The 20,670-nt window shown below is 40.9% G+C and overlaps 1 protein-coding gene across 1 annotated transcript in view; it reads left to right on the forward strand.

Annotated features, from left to right (window-relative positions):
- Window positions 1–1,547: 1,547 nt before the first annotated feature.
- Window positions 1,548–20,670, forward strand: part of ADAMTS20 (ADAM metallopeptidase with thrombospondin type 1 motif 20) — a 97,404-nt gene continuing 78,281 nt past the window's right edge. Inside the window, exons 1-4 of the mRNA XM_063323122.1 lie at window positions 1,548–1,638; window positions 1,976–2,322; window positions 15,908–16,070; window positions 19,443–19,702. Of these exons, the coding sequence (XP_063179192.1) occupies window positions 1,548–1,638; window positions 1,976–2,322; window positions 15,908–16,070; window positions 19,443–19,702 (861 nt within the window). The remainder of the gene's footprint in view (window positions 1,639–1,975; window positions 2,323–15,907; window positions 16,071–19,442; window positions 19,703–20,670) is intronic.

Genomic DNA, 20,670 nt, shown 5'->3' on the forward strand with positions numbered 1-20,670 from the left:
GGGCTCCCCGAGTGCTGGTACAAGCAGGTTTATGAAGACTTTGCCTGGACAGAGTAAGCAGGGGGGAGCCGGTATGAAAACAAGTCCTGTCTGGGGACACCATGGTGTCAGGCTGTGCCTTGGGATCTCTGTTCTTTGAAGCCAACATGCAGAGGGAGGTGGTTGATGAGGTGCCTGGAGGCGACACTCTGACAGAGGGCACACCCTGGGCTGCCTTGGTCCTTCTCAGGGTGAATTTGGCATTGCCCAGCTTCCCAGAAGTCATAGAATCATAGAATGGTTTGGGTTGGAAGGGACTTTGAAGATCATCCAGTTCTACCCCCCCTGCCATGGGCAGGGACACCTCCCACTAGACCAGGCTGCTCAAAGCCCCATCCGGCCTGGCCTTGAACACTTCCAGGGATGGGGCATCCACAGCTTCCCTGGGCAACTTGTTCCAGTGCCTCAGCACCCTCACAGTAAAGAACTTCTCCCTGATATCTAATCTAAATCTACTCTCTTCCAGTTTGAAGCCACTACCCCTTGTCCTACCCCTACCCCTACCCCACATGCCCTGGTAAAAAGTCCCTCCCCATCTTTCTTGTGGGGCCCTTCAGATAATGGAAGGCTGCGATAAGGTCTCCCTGGAGCCTTCCCTTCTCCAGGCTGAACAACCCCCAACTCTCTCAGCCTGTCCTCAGAGGGGAGGTGCTCCTGCCCTCGGATCATCTTCTTGGCCCTCCTCTGGACTTGCTCCAATAGTTCTGTGTCCTTCCTGTCCTGAGGACTCCAAAGCTGGACATAGTACTCCAAGTGGGGTCTCACGAGAGCGGAGTAGAGGGGGAGAATCACCTCCCTCGCCCTGCTGCCCACCCTTCTTTTGATGCAGCCCAGGATGCGGTTGGCTTTCTGGGCTGCGAGTGCCCATTGCAGGCTCATCTTGAGCTTCTGCTCCACCAGCACCCCTAAGTCCTTTTTTTCCCCTTAAATGACACCTCTCTCGGGCCCTAACACCAGCTGCACCGGCTGAGGGGGCAGCAAGCGGTGGGACGGGTCGCCGGGCCCCCCCAGCCCGCCTCAGGGGTGCTGAGGGCCCGGCCCGGGCGGGCGGTGCCTGAGGGGGAGGCGGGGGGAAGGGGGCTGCCGCCGCCATTGGGCAGCTCCTGCCCCGGGGGCGGGCCGGGCCCCGGGCCCCTCTTTGAAGTGGGGGTGCGTGGATGGCCCCCGCCTGAGGGCAGCTGGGCATCTCCGCGCCTTCTCGCCGGCGGCGGGGGCCGGGGCGAGGGAAGGCGGAGGAAGGAAGGGACGGACGGGAAGGGCCGCCCTCGCCCACCCCCGGGCGGCGGCGAGGGAGCTGTGGGGAGCGGAGGCGAGGGGCTGGGAGGAGACGCGGCGCGGTCGCGGGGCGGCTTCCACCCCGTGAGGGGAGCGCGGAGGCGGCGGGACGGCGAGGCGGGGTCGCGGGGAGCCATGGAGGAGCCGCGGGGTGCGGGGCCGGCCCAGGCGGCCGGCGGCCGCTGAGGCGGCGGCCCGGGGGCGCCGCGGACACGGCCGCCGCGGAGCGAGCCATGCGGGTGGCGAGGTGGCTGGCGGGTCTGCTGTGCCCCCTCTCCCTGCTCGTCGCCCACGCGTGGGGAGTCCGCTTCCACCCGGGACAAGGTAAACACGCGGCAACAAAGGCGGCGGGTCCTGGCCGTGCCCTACGGGGCAGCCGCCGCCGTTCCCCCGGCCGCGGGCGGGCAGGCGGGAGCGTTTCCTCACGGCGGGGTTTGGGGGACAGCGGGGCGGCCGTCGGTGCTCGGCGGTGGCGGGGCCGGAGCGGGGTGTTGCCGGTCGCGCCGCAGGCAGGTCCCCAACCCCCCCTCCCCCCGGCCCCGCTCCTGTCACTAGCCCCCTGGCGAGGGCAAGGGGTGCGGTGGCAGGAGCCGTGTGGCTGCGAGCGGAGGTCGCCTCCGTGCTGCCGGGGTCAGGCTGAGCTTCTCGCTTTCCGCCGCAGAGACGTGGGTGAAGCAGCTCTCCTCCTACGAGATCGTCACACCTGTCCGAGTGAACGAGTTCGGAGAAGTTTTCCCTCCCACGCGTCACTTCAGCAGGAGGAAAAGGAGCTCGGAGGCACCGCTGGAGCCCACGGCTTTCCGGAGGCATTACCAGCTCAGCGCCTACGGGCAGCTCTTCCAGCTCAACCTGAGCGCCGACGCGGGTTTCCTGGCCGCTCAGTACACCGTGGTGCACGCAGGGGCCCCGCAGAAGCCGTCCTCCCCCGATCTGCGCCACTGCTTCTACCGCGGGCATGTCAATGCCCAGGAGACGCACACGGCCGTCTTCAGCATCTGCGGTGGCTTGGTAAGCATGCGGGTTACTTCCCCCTGTCTCCATTCATGTTCTTCTCCTTCCCGAAAGAAATGTAGTGGGGTGCCTTTGCCGCAGAGCTGAGCTGGAAGTTCTCGGGCATCGTTCCAAGTAGTTGGTCATGAAAAGTCTTGGCATCGGCAGTTTGCAGTCATGATGATACTTTTTTGGCGGGATATACAAATGCTGCTTTCAAAGGATCTATTGCTGGCCTGTAGTAGAATTGGTTGATGTAACTCTTGACACCAAGAGCATTATAATGGAGGAAAAAACATTCCTCAGAAACACAGTAAGCTTTTGTTTTGACAAAATGATGCTGATAGTTGGCATCAGTTATGTGTTTGTAGCTTTATAGATATACTGTATGGTTGTGAGTGAGGAATAATGGTACTTGATGAGAGAAGAACTAGTGTTGATATTCTTCTTCCTCTGCTTTCAGCAATGCTGTAGAGGTGTGTCATGTTCTAGTAGGTGTGCAGCAGTGCTCTCTAATCACGTTTCTGTTGAAAGTGAGTGGGAAGCTTCCTACTAACTTTAGTGGGACTGTGTCTATAAAATGCTTTTTTAAGAACTGAATTGAGCAAACAAATCAAAACTCCATTGCCATACATTCTTTACTTATTCCTTGATAGCATTCCATATGTCTTCCAAAGTAATAATGAAGAAACAGCATCACACAACTGTCTATCAAAACAGTTGTACTGTGTTGCTACATCTTATAGTTTTGTGTCTAGAGACAAGAAGATTGATATCTAGTGCCTCACCATGTCATGGTTCTTTGAATTCCTGAGGACAAGTATGTGTGACATGCACATTGTAAAAATATGATGTTGTAAATACTACTGTGAATTTACGTTGAAGTTGTTCCATGTTTTTTGCAGTTACTCAGGAAGGTAAAGGTGCAAGGTGCACTTTTAATTTTGGGGAATGAAAAAATCCAGTTTCGTATTCTAGTCTCTTTCTAGTAGCCCATAGGAGATAGAATGGAGATGGCTGGATGCATGCAGGAGGGTGTAATGTGTATTAAAAGAAGGTGATACACATGATGGAAAAGAAGGTCAGAAATAATTGGTACTTGAGAGAGATGCCTCTGTTGTCTAGTGCTTATTCTTGGATATGTGGCTATATGTCGCCTTGTCTTCGGGCCAAGGCCTGTAGGCTTGGGCTAGTCCTTGGAAATCACTGGAGAAGCAAGCATTCAAAACCAGTAATTCTATATTAATGGAAGTTTTGCCAATATATCTTGCTTTAGAAATGTCTGTCATTGGTTCTTGTCTGCATTATAAAAAAACCCAACTCAAACTTGTACCAACCCCCCCAATATGTTGCATTCCTAACTCACAGAGGGAGTAGGAAAGAGGAGGAATCACAAATACCTCTTTTTGTTTTTTTCCTCATGTTTCATGTTGTAGATGTAGTAGATGCTCATATACCAGGGTGTTGAGAATAGTGTCATACACATGAGAAGTCTTAAAAGCTTCTCTTTTCATAACTTTTTTTGCCTGTTTTAATTCTGTCCCTGCAAAACATCAATTTCATTACTTGAAGGGACCACATGCACTGAAAATAATTTTTTCTGAAAAACGTGCACTTACTGCACTTACAAGTTTTCTCAACTACCTATTATTTAGCAGTTTTCAAACTCCTCAGCACATGACTCTCTTCTTTGTCAAAATTTGACTATCTCACTTCTCTTGTGTCTCTCTCTCTGTCTCTACTTTTATGATCTGCATCATGTATACTTCTGCTTGGAAATCCCTGAGTGCCTTTAAACTCAGCCTTTGCCTCTTCTAGATGAGCCTTGTGAACTTTCACTGCAGCTTCCAGCGGGACTCTGTGTCCTCTGTCATTGCCTGGCTGACAGAGCACCTGGTTTGAGCTACCAGCAAAAGCCTTGTTTTTGCTGTTGTGGTGTTCTCAGGACCTTCTCTCACTGCTCATGTCACTCCTAGGCAGACACAGCCTTGCAGAGGGTATGTAGTGTAGGCAGCATTATGGCTGCTTTCCCCTTCACTAATGAAGCTGGTGAGGTTTTCGGAAGAGGAACCAGGGCCTTGCATGTGTGCTGGTGCACTTTTTGTGGGACATGCCTATAAGTACCTCAGGGAGGGATTGTGTGGGGATGAAGAGGAGGTCATAGCCAGCTGGTTGCCTATATCCACACATAGTATCTTCCAACCTGACTCAGAGCCTTCAGTCTAATGTTCTTCCTCATCCTTGTGGGTCTAAAGTGTTAGACTCTTCATGTGACTGCCAGGGGATTCAACGTTTTTGGAGTCCAGAGAAGAATGGATGTGAAAGGAGGGAGATCTTGTCCTCTCTGAATGTTCTTCCAGGTGGGGAAGCTTTTTAAAATTCCATTGCTTTGTGCCTTCAACAAATGTACTCACAAAAAGAAGCTAGTCAGTTATTGCTCTTCTATTGAATAGGACCGTGCTTCATGAATACATGCAAAGATTTAAGTGTGACTGCTGCTGTGGTAGGATACTACTTATTGTGAGTGAGACAGTAGAGACTAGACTAGTGACTTGGTAGCCCTGTATTATATATATTTTAATCATAGAATAGTTTGGGCTGGAAGGGACCTTAAAAGATCATCTAGTCCAACCCCCCTGCAACGAGCAGGGACATAATTAACTAGATGAGATTGCTCAGAGCATCCTCCAACCTGACCTTGAATGTTTCCAGGGATGGGGCATCTGCCACCTCTCTGGGCAACCTGTTCCAGGGTCTCACCACTGTCATCATAAAAAAATTTCTTCCTTCTATCTAGTCTGAATCTACCCTCTTTTAGTTTAAAGCTGTTACCCTTTGTCCTATCGCAACAGGCCCTGCTAAAAGGTTTGTACCCGTCTTTCCTGCAGGCAGTAAAATCCCTTCTCTTTGTAGGATCCATTTTCTTCAATGCTGAACCTGGTGTATGGAAATTACAATAGAAGAGATTGCTTTGAACTATTAGGCGTAATTTTACCTGTCAGCTTTGCAAATATCAGGTAGTTGCCGTAGACCAATGCTGTAAAAGCTAGTGAGGAAACAAGGTTGTGGATAAAAAGGTACAGGAAATTTAACAATGGAATTTTAAAAACTGCTCTGAGGATGTGCCTGAGTGATCTGAAGTTAAACCTGGTACTTGGGTTCACTTTGTCCTGTAGGCATCTATCCCCAAGCTCTGTGCTGCCTTCATTCACAGCTTCACTCCTGCTTCCCAAGTGCCTTCTTTTCTCTTTTGCATTATGAAGTTGAGTGTGTTCTCCCCCTCAAGCTCTGCTTCTCTTTTCACCCTCAGTGAAGCCTTTTTCCAAGTGTGCCAAGAACGTGTACAACCCCGAGTACCCATGGAGCATTGCTTAATGGCTCCTGACACCCTGTATGCAGTTTTGTTGTGTTACATTTCAGAGCATGCCCTGGGTTCAGGGATGCAAATGGCAAAGGGAGGTTAGAAGGTCAGCGGGGAGTCTGTAGTAATTGCGAGGAGGGAGTGTGTAATTAGGGAAGCTTGGGATGCCGTCAAAGGCAGAAGGTCATTTGGAGTGATGGCCTGGGTACCTAGTTGAACATCTGATCACATACAGGCATATTTCTTGCATCTTTAGAGTAATTTTGGAAATTTCACACTTTATTTCACTCTATTTTCTTAAGTTCTATATATTTTTTTTTCTCTTACTGCATTGGTCAATTAGAGCTTCCTACAAACATGGGAAGCAAGATCTGCTGAGGATGTCCCTGGATGCATGTAGGCTAGAGACCTCTCAAACATTATCTGGAGAGCAAAACAGAAGTAAAAAAAAAATAAAATAAAATTCAATTTTGAGAACATTGGGCTTACAAGTTAATTGACAAATACAAGCAAATACCAGGGAATAAAGTACCTAAAAATGAGGGAGCTATCACCATTTATAACTAGATCAAGCCTTCAATTCCTACCAGGCCCCTATCTGAAGAACAGAGCTTTGTTTTTATTTGTTTTAATCCTGAATGACTGCTATAAAAACAGTTTGTTTAGTCCTTTGAGAAGCCTGCTGTTCTTTCATGGAGGTCAGGAATGTGATGACTGATGCTGAGGATAGTTAAAATCAGGTTTTGTGAGCTGGGGGAATGCCAAAGTGCCAAAGGTGGTTTGCGTGGCCCTACTGTGAGAGAGGAAAAGGTAAGAAAGGAGGAAACATGCATCTTTTTGGGTGTACAGTCTCTGGTGTATAGAGCAATTTCACACGCTCACTGACTAGCAAAAGTTAGGAGTAGGAAAGTATGCATAAATCTGTTCTTGCATGGATTTGCTTCTGGAGTGAAGCAAGGTCTGTGTGATGAATTCTGTCCTTGGGAGCTCAAGGAAGAGACTGGTAACACTGCTTTACTCGCACATCAAGCTTACTTTTGTCTGGAGAATGTCAGGAATATGAACCTAAGTGTGGAGCTTCAGAATTTCCTCAGTACAAGAGGTTGTATTTATTTTTTTACGAGTACGGGTCAGCGAATCACCTTTCTGAGAGATTTTGAAAACAATTCAGTCTGCTACTATGGATGAGTGCAGTGGTTCTTTTTCAGAAAAAAGTAGGCAGTCCTGAAATTTAGTTTAATGAAATGTAATTTTTAATTGTTTTGTTAAAAAAAAAAAAAAAAAAAACAAAACCAAAAACCCAACAAAAAAAAACCCAAACAAAAAAAGAAAAACCCACCCCAAAAAAACTTGCTAGAAGCTAGTGCTAGTATAGCCAGAATCTGATTTCTTGTGGAGATCTAGTGCAGGTAACAGACTCCAGATATTTGCTGCCCAGTCTTGTGCTGCTTAGTACTAATACCTTCAATGAGTTAAACTACATTGGTTTTCCAAGGAAAGCTTCAACACTTGTAAGTGCAAGGTATGCTTACCTTCACATAACTTAATGCTTTAACTTATAATCTGTCACTTAAAAAAAAAAAGTTACTTTCTAAACCCGAAAGCCAGATAGTTTTCAGTATTCAGGTCACATTTGTAAACCTATGAGCATCTTTAAGGTACATACTAGTTTTTATATATTTTTATCTTGTTGTAGAGATTCCATCATAAGCTAGGAAAAGATCATATTAAAATGTCAATTAAAGACAATCAATTCTTATCTGGACAAACTACGTCTCATAGCTGCTGACTGGCTGACGTGATGACTTCCACTTAATAGCTCTGGGTTCACTTGTCATGTAGGTGCGCAAGGTGAGTCTCTAGCCCTGAATCTCTGCAATAAAACAGTCAAAAATTTCAGTGCTTCCATTATCACCCTGTGCATTTGTGCTATCTCACCGGCACAAAATGGTTTCAAGTACAAGGACTGACTTGACAAGTAAAAGATAAAATGTTCTTTTTTTTTTTTGGCTGTTATTTTTGTAGCTAAACAGAACAAAAAGGATCAGGAAGTAGACCAAACTCTACATTCTCTACATTGAAAAGATCTAGATAAAGATTTTTGTACTTGATTACTTCATTTGAATTTTTCATTTGATCTTTCTCTTTTTGTTGCTTTCTTCTCTGATTATTTATTCTTTTGCTCTTCACTTAATTTCACTTACAATTTTTTATCTCACTTTGATTTGTTTTCCTGTTAGTTTTTTCCTAATATGTGTTCTCACAAGCAGGACCGAATTTCAAATATTTTCACTTCTGTGACACTTGATCTAGCATTTTTCAACAGTCTGTTTTAATGACTGCGGTTGCCTGAAGTCTTCCCAGTCTTGGTCTGCTGGTCGCAGGATGAATGGTACAAATCTCTTACTATTGCTGTCTCATGTCTTTTTAGCTTTGTATACACTAGGTGTCTTTTTCACATACACCTGAGGGTGGACCATAATAATCGAATATGATCCTGTATCCCAGAGTCAATTTCTGCCTGCCTGCCTTGGCAAAATCACTATTCATCACATACTTAGTTATAAAATAGTAAGACAGCTTAGGTCCCCTCTGGAGCTGTTACAAAACGTCCTGAAACATCCCCAGTGCATTATCCCCAAGTTTCTACATCTCTGCTTTTCCTGAAAATATCTCCACACATGCTATGCTTTTACACATGGACCAGCAGAGATCAGCAAATACAAGTGGTAATTGCAATTGTAAAGTGAGAAAATACATAGGGTCACAAATTGTGCAGTTGAGGTCTGTCACAGAAAATGTCTTATCGGAAGCAGTATGATCTGAGTATGTATCTACCTTTTCACCAGTAATTCTGCAAGATTTGTCCTTTACGTAGGCATGTCCCAGTCTGTTTCACATTTTACATCAAGGATGCTCAGCCATTGCTGGCCTGCCTTTTGCCTGCATCCTGTGTCTGGTAGCCTGCTTCCCTGGCAGCTATTTGAGCATGTTCTATTTGCCAGATAAATTGTTCTGATGGTCGCAGTCTGTTCTTAAGTACTGCCTTTATAGGAGATCCCACAATCTCTTTCATCATTTTGGGTTTGTGTGACACAGGTGAATTTGCTGGAAAGCTGTGGGCAGCCACAGGAGGCTGGATTTACTCTTATTTTTTTCTTATAGATATATACACATACACAATATACATATATGTGTGTATATATATACATATACACACACATATACATATATATGTGTGTATATATATACACATATATGTATGTGTGTGTATATATATGTATGCCTGCACATGTTCCTTAAACTTTCAAGAAGTACACAGAAGGTACTGTGCACGATCACAAGTGACATAGAGGTGTCAGGGGAGGGGAGAGCACACAACATATGGCCCTTTGCTGTCACTAGGTGAGCTAAATTACTGAAATTGTGTGCAGAATGGCTTTTTGTGTGTGTGTGTCTTAAATTAATGCTTCCAGCCCCAGGTGGCAGTCAACAGTTAGCCAGCATGGATCTTGGGGAAACTTTGTACTCTTGGGGAATAGATAGGCTTCCCACATGAGATAACATATCTGCAGTAGTCTCAGTTGTCTTTCTGTTTCAGACGTACCTTGATGTAGAAAATGGCAAGATTGCAGTAGCAAAGTCAGACACTGAGAACAGATTATACCTTCTGGGTATGCGCGTATTGACAAAAGTACTCAAGGTAACTTATTGTGTGGTTGACTATAACAGGTGAAAAATCTAGCCGTGCTTTGCGTGTGCTTGAGCGATAACTGCCTGATGGCATACATGGGGTTGAAAGGTCTTTTTGGAGCTGCTTATCTCCCAGTGAGAGGAAGAAGGTGATTCTGCATGTACTTAAAAACATCAAAGCTAGGAAGTTCTCTTTAAACGGAGATAAGTTGCAAATGTACATTTGCTTGACGTTTACTGAGACAGACAAGATTATATGACGGAGTTTCCTCCGTTTCCTCCAGTGTTAAGCATATAGATCCCCTAGGTCTGTGTTCTGTGGGAATACTTAGCTTGATGGTTATTTATGTGTTAAAAACAAAACCCCTAAAAAAAACCAAAGACACCACCCCAAAAAAAACCCCTCCATTTCATTTCACCAGTTTCAACAGGTATTGCCAAATACCTGCTTTTCCATAATGAGATCTCCGTGTATATATCTATGACAAAAGCTTTTATGCATAATTTTTTAATTGACTCTTCTAGCTTGCTCACTGTGAATTGTATATAAGGTAAAAATAAATCACCCCTCTCTCTTCCTTCCACTTCAATGAATCTTGTTAATTGCTGTGATCCCTGCTCTTCCCAGCTGTCTTTGAGATTGTTATTGTAGCATTCTCTCAAGTTCTCTGCTATTTACCTGGTCTGTTGTTACAAATTGTATTTAGAAACTCCTGGAACACCATTATTACCAGGCTTCAGCCAGACTTTCTTGCCTAGAATAGCCTAAAAAAGTGGTGTTCAGGGTACATCCAGGATTTACCCTTTCTGCAAGAATATTCTTTCCCCTATGCATTATGCAAAATGGAAATACCTTTTGTTTGTGTTCCTGAGTGAAAGTAACTTGGCAGTAAGGATACTGGATCCAGTGCTACAGTTATCAGCATGGTTAGATCAGGTGTGATAAACACACAAATAGGTAAGATCCCTTTAGGACTTTACATGGAATTTAAATTCCAATCTGGAATGACATCATTTTATTTAACAAATGATTAGGTGCCTTTTCAGACTGGGACGCTTCGGAGCATGGGTGGGTGCCTCATCAGTTCTGTTCAAGGTGTGATTAAGTATGCTAAAGATCTGATTACTATCTGCTCATGAAATCTTAACATCACAGAATTTGTAAGGAGATGTAGTTAAATCACAGTCAAACTTATGATGAAAGGTTTATTTTTTTTCCTATAATAAGCTTTTAGCATTTTATTCTATTTCTCTTTAAGAACTTCAAATATAATGTTTCTTTCAGTCACTTCTGAAAAGGTGTTCCACTAGAAAACACTTGTTCATTGCTGGATATTTCTTTTCTGTTGCTTAGGTGGTATATTATTTAGTATTTTGTTACTAGAATCATAGAATTGCCTAGGTTGGAAGGGACCTTTCATATCATCTAGTCCAACCATCAACCTAACTCTGACAAAAACCAGCACTAAACTGTATCTTTAAGCACTATGTCTACCTGTCTAGTATTTTCACATTTCTACTATATTAGCTCTAGTTTTAATACATTAGCTTGCAACCACTACCTCTTGTTGTGTTTCTTTCTGAACTATCTTCTGGTAGAAATTTTTTTTCCCATATGTTGTCATTGTACCATGATCAGATAACCTCTAATACTTTTTTGTTCAATGAACTAAATAAGCTATACTTAAGTCTTTCATTAGAAAACATTGTAACAGTGGAGCAGGGAGAAAAGGGTGAAGGGCTTCTCACATGATTCAGAAGAGCTTTGAATTAACACAAGGGGGAGGGAGCAGAGGAGGAAAAAGAATAATATTAAAGGGATTTTGTAATTTACTTTGGCTATGAAAGTACTCTTGCTGTAAACTACTTGCAGGTTTTTGCATTTGAGTTAAGAAGCCGTACCGTGAGGGCATGAAAAATACTTGAGTACAGGAGTGGAGCACCTAGGAGGGAGTCTGCCAGTTTAGAGTCATGGTTTCCAGAACTTCAGTTGTTCTCTTAGCATTTTTCTGAAATCTTTCCAATTTTGCTGTTGGACATACTAAGATTAATTCCACGTTTCTGAAACCTGCTATATATCCCTTATGTTTTCCATGTGTTCGACGAAGTTGTCATTATACACAAGGATGTAATTTGTATGTGGGCATGGTACATACTTTAACCATAAATTCTGCAATATTTATTTCTACTACTCTTGGAATAGAGCAAATACATTGATTAAGACTATGCGGTTTTAAGCCACTTTAAACCACTAAGACATACCATATATAGTGAGTAGCTGTGTCGATCCATTGAACCTTGATTTAATATAACGTGTCTAACTCATCCAGAGTATTTTAAATCCAAAAAATAAATTATCTTTCTCATGTGGGTTTTCTCATAAATTTCCTCGAATCTATGCATATGCATAGTCCTGTGTAGCACTCCCTCTTTGCACCACTTCTTTATGATGTGCAAGAGGCTGTTTTCAATTTTGTACTGCACTTCTACTGAAGAGATCTTTTAAATATACTTTTACCTCTTTATCTGAGAACAGAAATAGAATGTTTCGGGCAGATTTCTTGTTATATGATTTGAGAGGCATCTGTAGATGATAAATAAATCCAGTTCATTTCTGATTTCATTTCCTGCAAATGCTTGGGCTCCTGTTTCAGCAACCTGCCTCTGTACATCTAAGTGACTTGGGTTTATTTGGTTTTACCAAAAGTATTTCTTGTTTGGATCTCTCAGACCTTCTACATGTGTGCCTCACTCACTGTAATAGCTCCATTTGTGTAAGCAGAGTCTGTCACCAGATTAAGTATCACTTTCATGAATGAAGGACTATAAAACAGACAGTGTAGCTGGTCACTGAATTTTTGTAGACCTATGTGTTAGGAAAATGAGGAGATAACCATATATGTAGCTAACAAAAATCCAGCTTTAGTCTTCATAGAGAATTTAAAGGTTTGGAATTGGTGGCTTCAAGCTCAATGTCTGCTTGGGGTTTAAATGACAAATATCATCATACACCCTTCTAAAGATAGAGCACTGTTTTCATCTCTCATCCTTTGGTTTTTCTCACATACACTACGATGCGTTCTTTTCAACTTGGATAGGGAAGGTGCAATAAATTTATCATAGACTCCTGGGGGGAGATGTTCCAAACTAGTCAGTGGTAGTAATTGTTTATCTATACATTGTTAAAGAGGAGAGAATTCATTAAGGAAAGAACGAAAGTTTGCTGCAATATATATTTTTGATCAGTGATTTCTTCCATATCTAAATGGACAGTTGATGCTGGGATATTGTGCAAGAGCCAGTGGGCCAGAGAGTGAGCAAGTGAGAGGAAGCCGACCTCTGTTTTTCTAAAATAGTTACCCCAAGTATCTGGAAAGGTGGAATCTCCAGTCTTAAGGACACTATTGTGCCTTCTTGTATTAATCTTTTGATTTAAAACAAAAAGCTAAGAATAATTCTGAGGTAATGAAACGTAGTATAGGATACGTCCCCTTCAGCTTTCTATCCTAACTTTAGGCTATAAGTTTATGGTGTGTTTTGTATTTTCTTGGATATAATGAAGGAGATTGCATTCTTTTGCTTTATAGGCAATTTCTCTAATTGTTTGCTGTTAAGATGAGCACAGTTACTGCTACTTCTGAGTATCTTTTAAAAGAGGGAGAATTGCCTGCATTTTGTTTTGTTTTGGTTTGTTTTTTTTCCCTCCCTAGATAACTTCACTGTGTCTTTTTTTTCAGCACAGTATTCTGTGTTTCAGCTAAGATCCATGTATCGGTTCTGATTGGGATATTCAGACTACAGAGTAATGACAGTTGAGCCAGAGATGTTGCCAGGCATTTTATATTGTGTCTTCATTGTTAGCCTCAGATTGATGTGCAGGCTTTGGAGCACTGTTCTGAGTTGCTTGATAATCTGGTTTTACAGTAAGCTCTCACTGATATGAAGTTGCTTTTTTGCCAGGAAAAATGGTTCTCTGTTTTATTTCAGTTTAAAAATACCTTTAAAATATCTTCCTTTGGTAGGAGGCATAGATTTTCTTAATTTTTTTTTAACTGCACAGAGGAATTAGTATACAGTGTACACTATTTCCATTGCTAGTGTGTAAACAAAGGAGTGTGGGAGTGCATGCCTAGAGGAGGTGCAAGGCAGGAATACCTCTTTCAGAGAATCAGCAGTCCTGGATTGACTTGGATCAGTCATGATGCGTCCTGATGACTCTTTCCGATACACTGCATAGGATAATGGTGCATAAATGCGGTTTTGAATTCCTAGATAGGATTTTTCATCTGGCAGCAATTGGTTGCCTAAGTATGGGGTCAGGAGGCTGAGTGGAATTTTCAAAGTGATCAAAAGCTTGTATCTTAGTGATGATTTTCTTTTTTGGTAGAAAAATAAAGCCTTATTGTTGTAGTTCTTGTTTTCTAGTGGAAGTCTGATATTCCAGAAGATTGATTTGGTTTAAAATATAGCACAAACTCTTTCCTTATTACTTCTGTGCTATTATTCTTATAATTGGCATGTTTGTTGTAGCTGAAACCACGTATTTGTAAGACCTGGAAGTCTGTTAGCTGGAAAAGCCATTGAAGAAACAAATACAGAATATCTGCTGTAGGTATTAAGAGTAGAAGGGAAATAAAATATACGTGTGGAATAAAGCAGTAGTAGTGAAATTTTTTGCTTAAATCTGAAATAAGATATTTAAAATGTCCCTTATCTAGAAATAGGGTTTATGATATGTCAGGAGAAAAGAATTAATTAGAATGTTAGTGTTCACAAATAGTATGGGGTGAAATTTATCTTGTTTTGGTAATTGGGACTTTAATATTAAAAAAAAAAAAACAAAAACAAACCAACATCAACATGAATCTTAGCATCAGTTCTTGCTGCTTTGGCCATGAGTGCAGGTTCTTCTTGCCTGTCCCTGTCACTTTGCCCAGAAGGTTGCACCTACTTAGGACTAGCTGACAAGCTGTGGCATATCTGTTTCCATGAGGCCCTTCCCAGGGAGGCACATAGCATTCCCAGTGCACTCCATCTGCTGTCCTCTACAAACCACATGCCCTGGAAACACTGGATGTGAGAAGGCTGAACCGCACATAGAAAGGATCCAGCATGAAGACCACTTGCAAAGAATTTAAATGAAACCGAGGGGGGGGAAAACGTGTTTCTGCGAGTTAAATTTAAACAGTCTTCAAAAGAAAATACTATTTAGCTGAGTCTTTTCATTCTGCAACAAAGGTGAGGCAGAGGATCTAACCACAGTGAGTTTACAATAACTGGATGATTTGTATGCCATGTTTCAGGCAAGGTTACAGAGAGTCTGACACATGCCTGAAGCCTAACAGACTTTAAACATAGAAAACTGATAACTGCTAGAAGGATCCAAAATTCAAGGGGATATTATCATTCCAGTACAATACCCTGGACACTAAGGTAGTCTGCACCAGATTTTAAAAGGCTCCTTGTAGGCTGCTTGAAAAAACTGTTCTCACTTCTTGTATATCTTGCTCTGCCTCTCTCTGTAACCCTGAGTTTCAAGGTTGACATGAATGCTTAATCTCTTAAACTGTGTAGATTATCGCGATTCTTTTGTTGGTCAACATACCTCACTAATATGGCAAAACAGCTAACAGGATGCAGCACACCTGCTTGCTGTAGGTGCTTAACTGGCTGAAGTGAGGAAGTTGCCAAGAAGTCTGAAAATAATTTGATTAAATTCTTACATGTTTTTTTTTTCTCCTCATAGTCTCCTGAAATAAGGGACTTAAGCTATAGGAAACTATGAATTTGGTCAGAAGTGCAGAAAGAAAGAAGAGATTCCATTTTAGGATTTCATAATTGAAGGGATTATGAGGCAGGGGTGAGGCTGGGGAAAGGATCTTAATTTGTGTTCATTTTCTTTATATATGTGCCAGTGCTTTTGTTAGTAATCAAGTTCCTTTGGTTCCCATTACATAGTTATCCATGTGTGTCTGCTATAGAGGGGGGAAAAAATCAAGGAGAAAAACTCATTAATGAAACTGTCAACTTTGAATTCCTGGAACTTGTTTCAAAGTCTTTAAAAGGAATATCAGGTTAACACTATTTCTAATCTATAGGCAAAATGCAGTTTTAGAAAAAAAATGTTATGAATTATGTAAAGGACAAGGCAAAAAATCAGTCTAGAATTTGGATAACAGAAATCCTGAATTACTTGATGGCCTCTACTCCACAGTTCCCAGCTGCTCCTCCTTGGCTTGCTAAATACTCTACTTTTGTGACCTCCTTTGTTTCATTAACTATATAGCGATTACCTATGATGCATTGTTAATATGCAACCTAGTCTGTTATGAGTTATTCTGGTGAGACAGGTCTCTGAAAGCAAATTTCTCTTTGCCTTACCTTCAAGCTTCCATCTCCAGCTTCCCCTGAATTTTCCTCTGTCTCACGTGTAAATTTTCTTCCATTAATTTCAGAATATTATCATAAATAGTTTATTATTTCAATCAAAATTATTTTTATATCAGTATTTTTAGTGGAAAATAAATCAATTACTTCTCTTACTTTCAGATGGGCACCTTTAAAGCACATGATGGTGAATATTTTTTAGAACCTCTGATGAAAGCGGATGGAGGTGAACATGAAGATGAGCATAACAAACCACATCTTATATACAGGCATGAAGAACTTAAAAAAAAGTATCAGAAATCCCATAAACCTTGTGAAGTTTCAGGTATAGTCATACTTTAAATTTCAATGTGACTTTTTCAAATGTCAGATGTATTTAAAAAAAAAGGCAAGATTTAATTTTTGTAAATGATATTTATCTTCAGATTGTTCCCTTAGAACCTACACATTTCTTTCACATAGGCTTGGCAGTCATTTATCTTTTTTTTTAAAGCACCGTGCTTTAAACTAATACGTTTTTTAGTGGGGCTGAAAACTTTCAGTAGTTGTTTTTCATATTTATGCATGCATCTTTGTAATTGGAAAATAGTATTAGAGAAAGGCACCTGCAGCTACCATCAAAGTACAAAAGCTAGACAGAAGAGCGGGATTAAAAAGGATTTATTTGAAGTTGTAGGTGTCTGAAAACTCATTCTAAACACTGAGATACCATCTGCTTTGGGATAAAATGATGCAGAAGCCTTTGAAGATCATGCCTGAGCGATGCACTTCTTAACCTTTGCTATTATACTAGTGCCACTTAAAAACATTTTTCATTGTGTTGGAAACATGGCTTAAAATAAAAATAAATTTAGTGATGTAATAAATGCTTTTCTCTTGCTTTTGATAGAAGCATAGGGGGGCCATTTATTTGGCTTCAAAGAAAACACAAATGGGTGGAGATTCACAATAGGATAAAGCAGCTTATATTTGGTTCAGCTTGGCATTTAGAAATATCCTGTCTAATTAAGTTTATACACCTTTCATGAGATTGAAAACTGCATTTTATGCATTTTGAGTGTACTTGCACTTCAGGAGTGTTTAGGCAAGGCTGAGTGCCTAAATAAGACTATCTGAAGAAAAGGAAAATAATAAAATTTCTACTTTATTTTCTTAAGGAATATCTGTCCAGATATTTGAAAACATAAATTGCAAAAATAATGGTGAACCTTGGGTGGCTAGTGTTTTTAACTTTGGAAAATTCTTAAAGCATATTTTATATTCAGAAAAAATATGTTGAGAATTCTGCTTTTCTGTAGATACTAAGGCCAGAAAGCGACCATTATGATCACCTTGCATTCAACAAATTCTAGTGAAAGGTGTTTCTTTTCTTTAGCTCTATTTTAGGAAGCTGATGCTGTCTATTTGTTGATTGTCATTGCAGAACAAGGAGTTAGTACTTTGTTGGAAAATCAAGCAAGTGTTGTTATTCCTGATTCTTTTTTTAATGATGAATAATATGTACTGAACCAAAGTAGAGGTCTTTCAGTTTGTTGTGTGGGTTTTTTGTGTTTTTCTTTTTTTCTATGTTGCATATGACAATTCTATTAATATTAGCAACCTAGTGTGAGAAAAAGGCTCCAAGCATTAAGAACTTGGTCACTCTCCCCCTTTTCATTTATTGGAACAACTGCAAAAGATTGTGTGCTAGAGATCAGTCATTTTTCCAGGAGTGAAGTTGCAGAAATTTTCATGGAGAAAAACCTTGTGTTGTTATGTTTCTGCCCTTTTAAAGAGATTTGTTTCGTTTTAATGCTAGTCTTGCCTGGTTATTCACGTCTTCCCTTTGAAGAGGAACAGAGTATATCTAGCAATATAGTGACCATGAGAGTTTCTCTAGTAAGTGAATCTTGACAGAGGATATGGAGAGGCATAGCATTCAGTACTTTTTAGTTTGAAATTGGACCATGATAATTACTTCTGAAATGGTCTAACTCATCTTTTCCTCACTTTGTGCTGGTTTCTTCTAAACTAACTTGCTGATGAAAAATTAATTGGAAACCCTGGTACAAGCTTTACTCAAGTCAGGATAGGACATCTGCTGCATTTCCTCTTATCCATAAATTCTGTTTCCTTCATCCAGGGAAGCTCATCTGAGTTTGCCATGAAATGTTTTTGATAAATACGATAGCTATTACTCATCCACTTGTTGATTTCTGGTGTTTATGAAAAAAAAAATTGATTTGTTCTGGTATTGAATTTATCTTGGCTGGTCCATAAATTCAGGTCGTCTTTAAGCTCCCACTTTAAATATAGATGCTGTTTCCCATTTTACCAGTACTCTGAAATCTCAGACACCTTCTGTGACCTAGTAAAGATGATGTGTATATGAGATTGCTTCAGCCAGTTCTCTTCAGTCATCAAACTCATTCAGTCTGAACCCATCTAATATACATAGGTGTTCACAAAGTTGCTTTTCAAAGCCATTCCCCAAATTCTCCCCTCATTATTGTTAGTGCTAATAGCTTTTGCAATTACTATAGCTATATCTTGTGACTGACTTTTAGATAATTACTCATCAAACTTTAAAGTGCTTGCTGTTGTCCCTCTACTGTTTTCTGGCTGTATTGTGCCCTAACTTTAAGGAGGACAGATTATTGACCTGTCAAAAGTAGCTTAAAGTTTATGAATGAGGGTCTTCCCTTGTAATACGGAATGCATAGATTTAAATCCTCCCATGTCGAAGGTGACAGAGTTGGGATCTCTGAATTCTTGAGTCAGTGCTGTAGTCACTAAGTCATTGGAATAAAAGGATTAGGAGACATATCCTTTGGCAGCGACTTTGTGAGAGGAAATCTAGCTTCCAGGAAGACAATGGAGGTTTGTTCTGAGGGGGCTGAAAGTGTCTAATTCTGGAGAATTCACTGAGAATTCAGATATACTTCTCAGTTAAGTATTTTTATGTGGGCTGTAGCTAAGCTCACTCCCTGATCAATGCATGGATTTTATGCATTGGGCATCAGAAGCCTCTGGTGGCTGGACTATCCAGCATAATTGGAAGTATTACAGTATTTAGTTTGGAGTTATCTGAGTAGGTTTTATATTCCCTTCAGAACTTGATCCTACATAATGAATATTAACAAAGCTGTCAAGGAAGTCACCGAAGGCTTTTGATGTGTACTTGCTTATGAAGTAAACTCCATGCTTATATAAATATAAGGTTATATAAATGAAAAAGTCAATAGGAATTTGAGGACATGGGCCTGGTCTGTGTTATGGTTTGTTTTGACTGGTTCTGTTAGTGTCAAAGGTGTGTCACGGTGTATAACAAAGGAAAAAAAAAAAGGTATTTTGTTTAACTAACTTGCTTCCTTTGTTGTATTACTTAAGCTGTAGTGCTTATCTCCTTCCTGCCTGTTTGCTGCATTCTAGGAACTGTGAAATACTGCTATCTCTTAAGTAAACTTTAACAGTGAATCCATATAAGCTAGAACTGTATGATAATGTAAATGATGTCTAATTTGATGTTCCTGTTACAGCCTTGCATGGTTAATGTATCTTTTGTAATTCTTGCACTTTTGTGCAATTTTGTAATATCTTGGACATAAGATCATAAATGTAAGTTCACTTTGTCTATATTGCCCATTTTGCCTTTTGCCCATTTCTCACTTTAAATTTAGGAACTGCATTCAACAGTAAATCTTCTTTTACTTTACAGAAAAAGAGTTGAAGAAGAGCACTTTACTACATCCAACCTTCAGCAGCTTAAATGAAGAGAGCAATGTGTTACAGAAGTCTCTCAATTTAGAGTACGCTTTAAATAACCTGTCTGTAGAGGATGGTGGCAATCCACATTCCAGGAAAAAACGTTTTCTTTCCTATCCAAGATATGTAGAAGTGATGGTTACAGCTGACACCAAAATGGTTCGTCACCATGGGCAGAATTTACAGCACTACGTACTAACACTGATGTCAATAGTAAGTAAACTTAAGTTCATAAGTATTAGCATTTTCAGTTATGTATTTTCTGTTGTTTTCTCTTCTGCAACTTCCCTGTCTTCTGGTTTGATTGAATTTGACACAGAATATTGAAAGAGATCACATAAACAAAAAAAACCTAGGGTCAAAACTTCAGAATATGGATCTCTTCAGTTTACTGCAGTAAGGTGTGTAGGTGAAATGCTGTGACCTGTTTCCTGATTTGCTGTTGCATTAGGAGAATTCTTAAGCTTCAGTGAGTTAAAACATATGGATTAATTACAGCAGACAGAGGTTAAAAGGCATTCTGAAAAAATGCTTGGTTGTTGTAATCCTAGTTTTTCAAGTAACTTCAGATTAATATGGGTCAGACTTTGAGTTGGCATCATTTAGTTGAGCTCTTTCTGTGGTGAATTTTTTATTGAACAAAAAGTCACTTCTTGTATTGATTTAGGATCTAGTACAATAAGCTCTGTAAAATCTAAAGGTTTACCACGACATTTGTTGAAACACTTTTTAGGGAAAGGCATGCTAAAATATTCTGTATAGTAATTTTTTCTAGATTTCTGTCCTACCATCTATTCAAGAAGCTTAATTTATATGAAGCTCCATCTAACTTCAGGCTTGCAAATTAAGGCACCTGCATGTTGGTATCTATGGAGATATCTGCTTTAAATAACAGAGCTATTCACTTGACCAGTTATAGACATCTACTTTTGGATGAACAGAATAGCTCTCTAGTTTCCACTGGGATCAATCAATTTGCTTCATAGAAGCATCCAGTGCCATTTAAGATGCCATAGGACATCTGACTTGGCCTCAGCTGCTGCTTCAGAAAGGTGTGCAAGTCTCCTGTAGATCATGTGTCGTATCTGCTAGTTCTGTGTAGGTGCCTGATAACTGATAGCATTTGAAGTGACACTAGATAACATGCAGTTAGGCGACTGAACTGAGTTCTGGTCACTCTA

This window comes from Chroicocephalus ridibundus, chromosome 1 (assembly GCF_963924245.1).
Source record: "Chroicocephalus ridibundus chromosome 1, bChrRid1.1, whole genome shotgun sequence".
Lineage (NCBI taxonomy): Eukaryota > Metazoa > Chordata > Aves > Charadriiformes > Laridae > Chroicocephalus > Chroicocephalus ridibundus.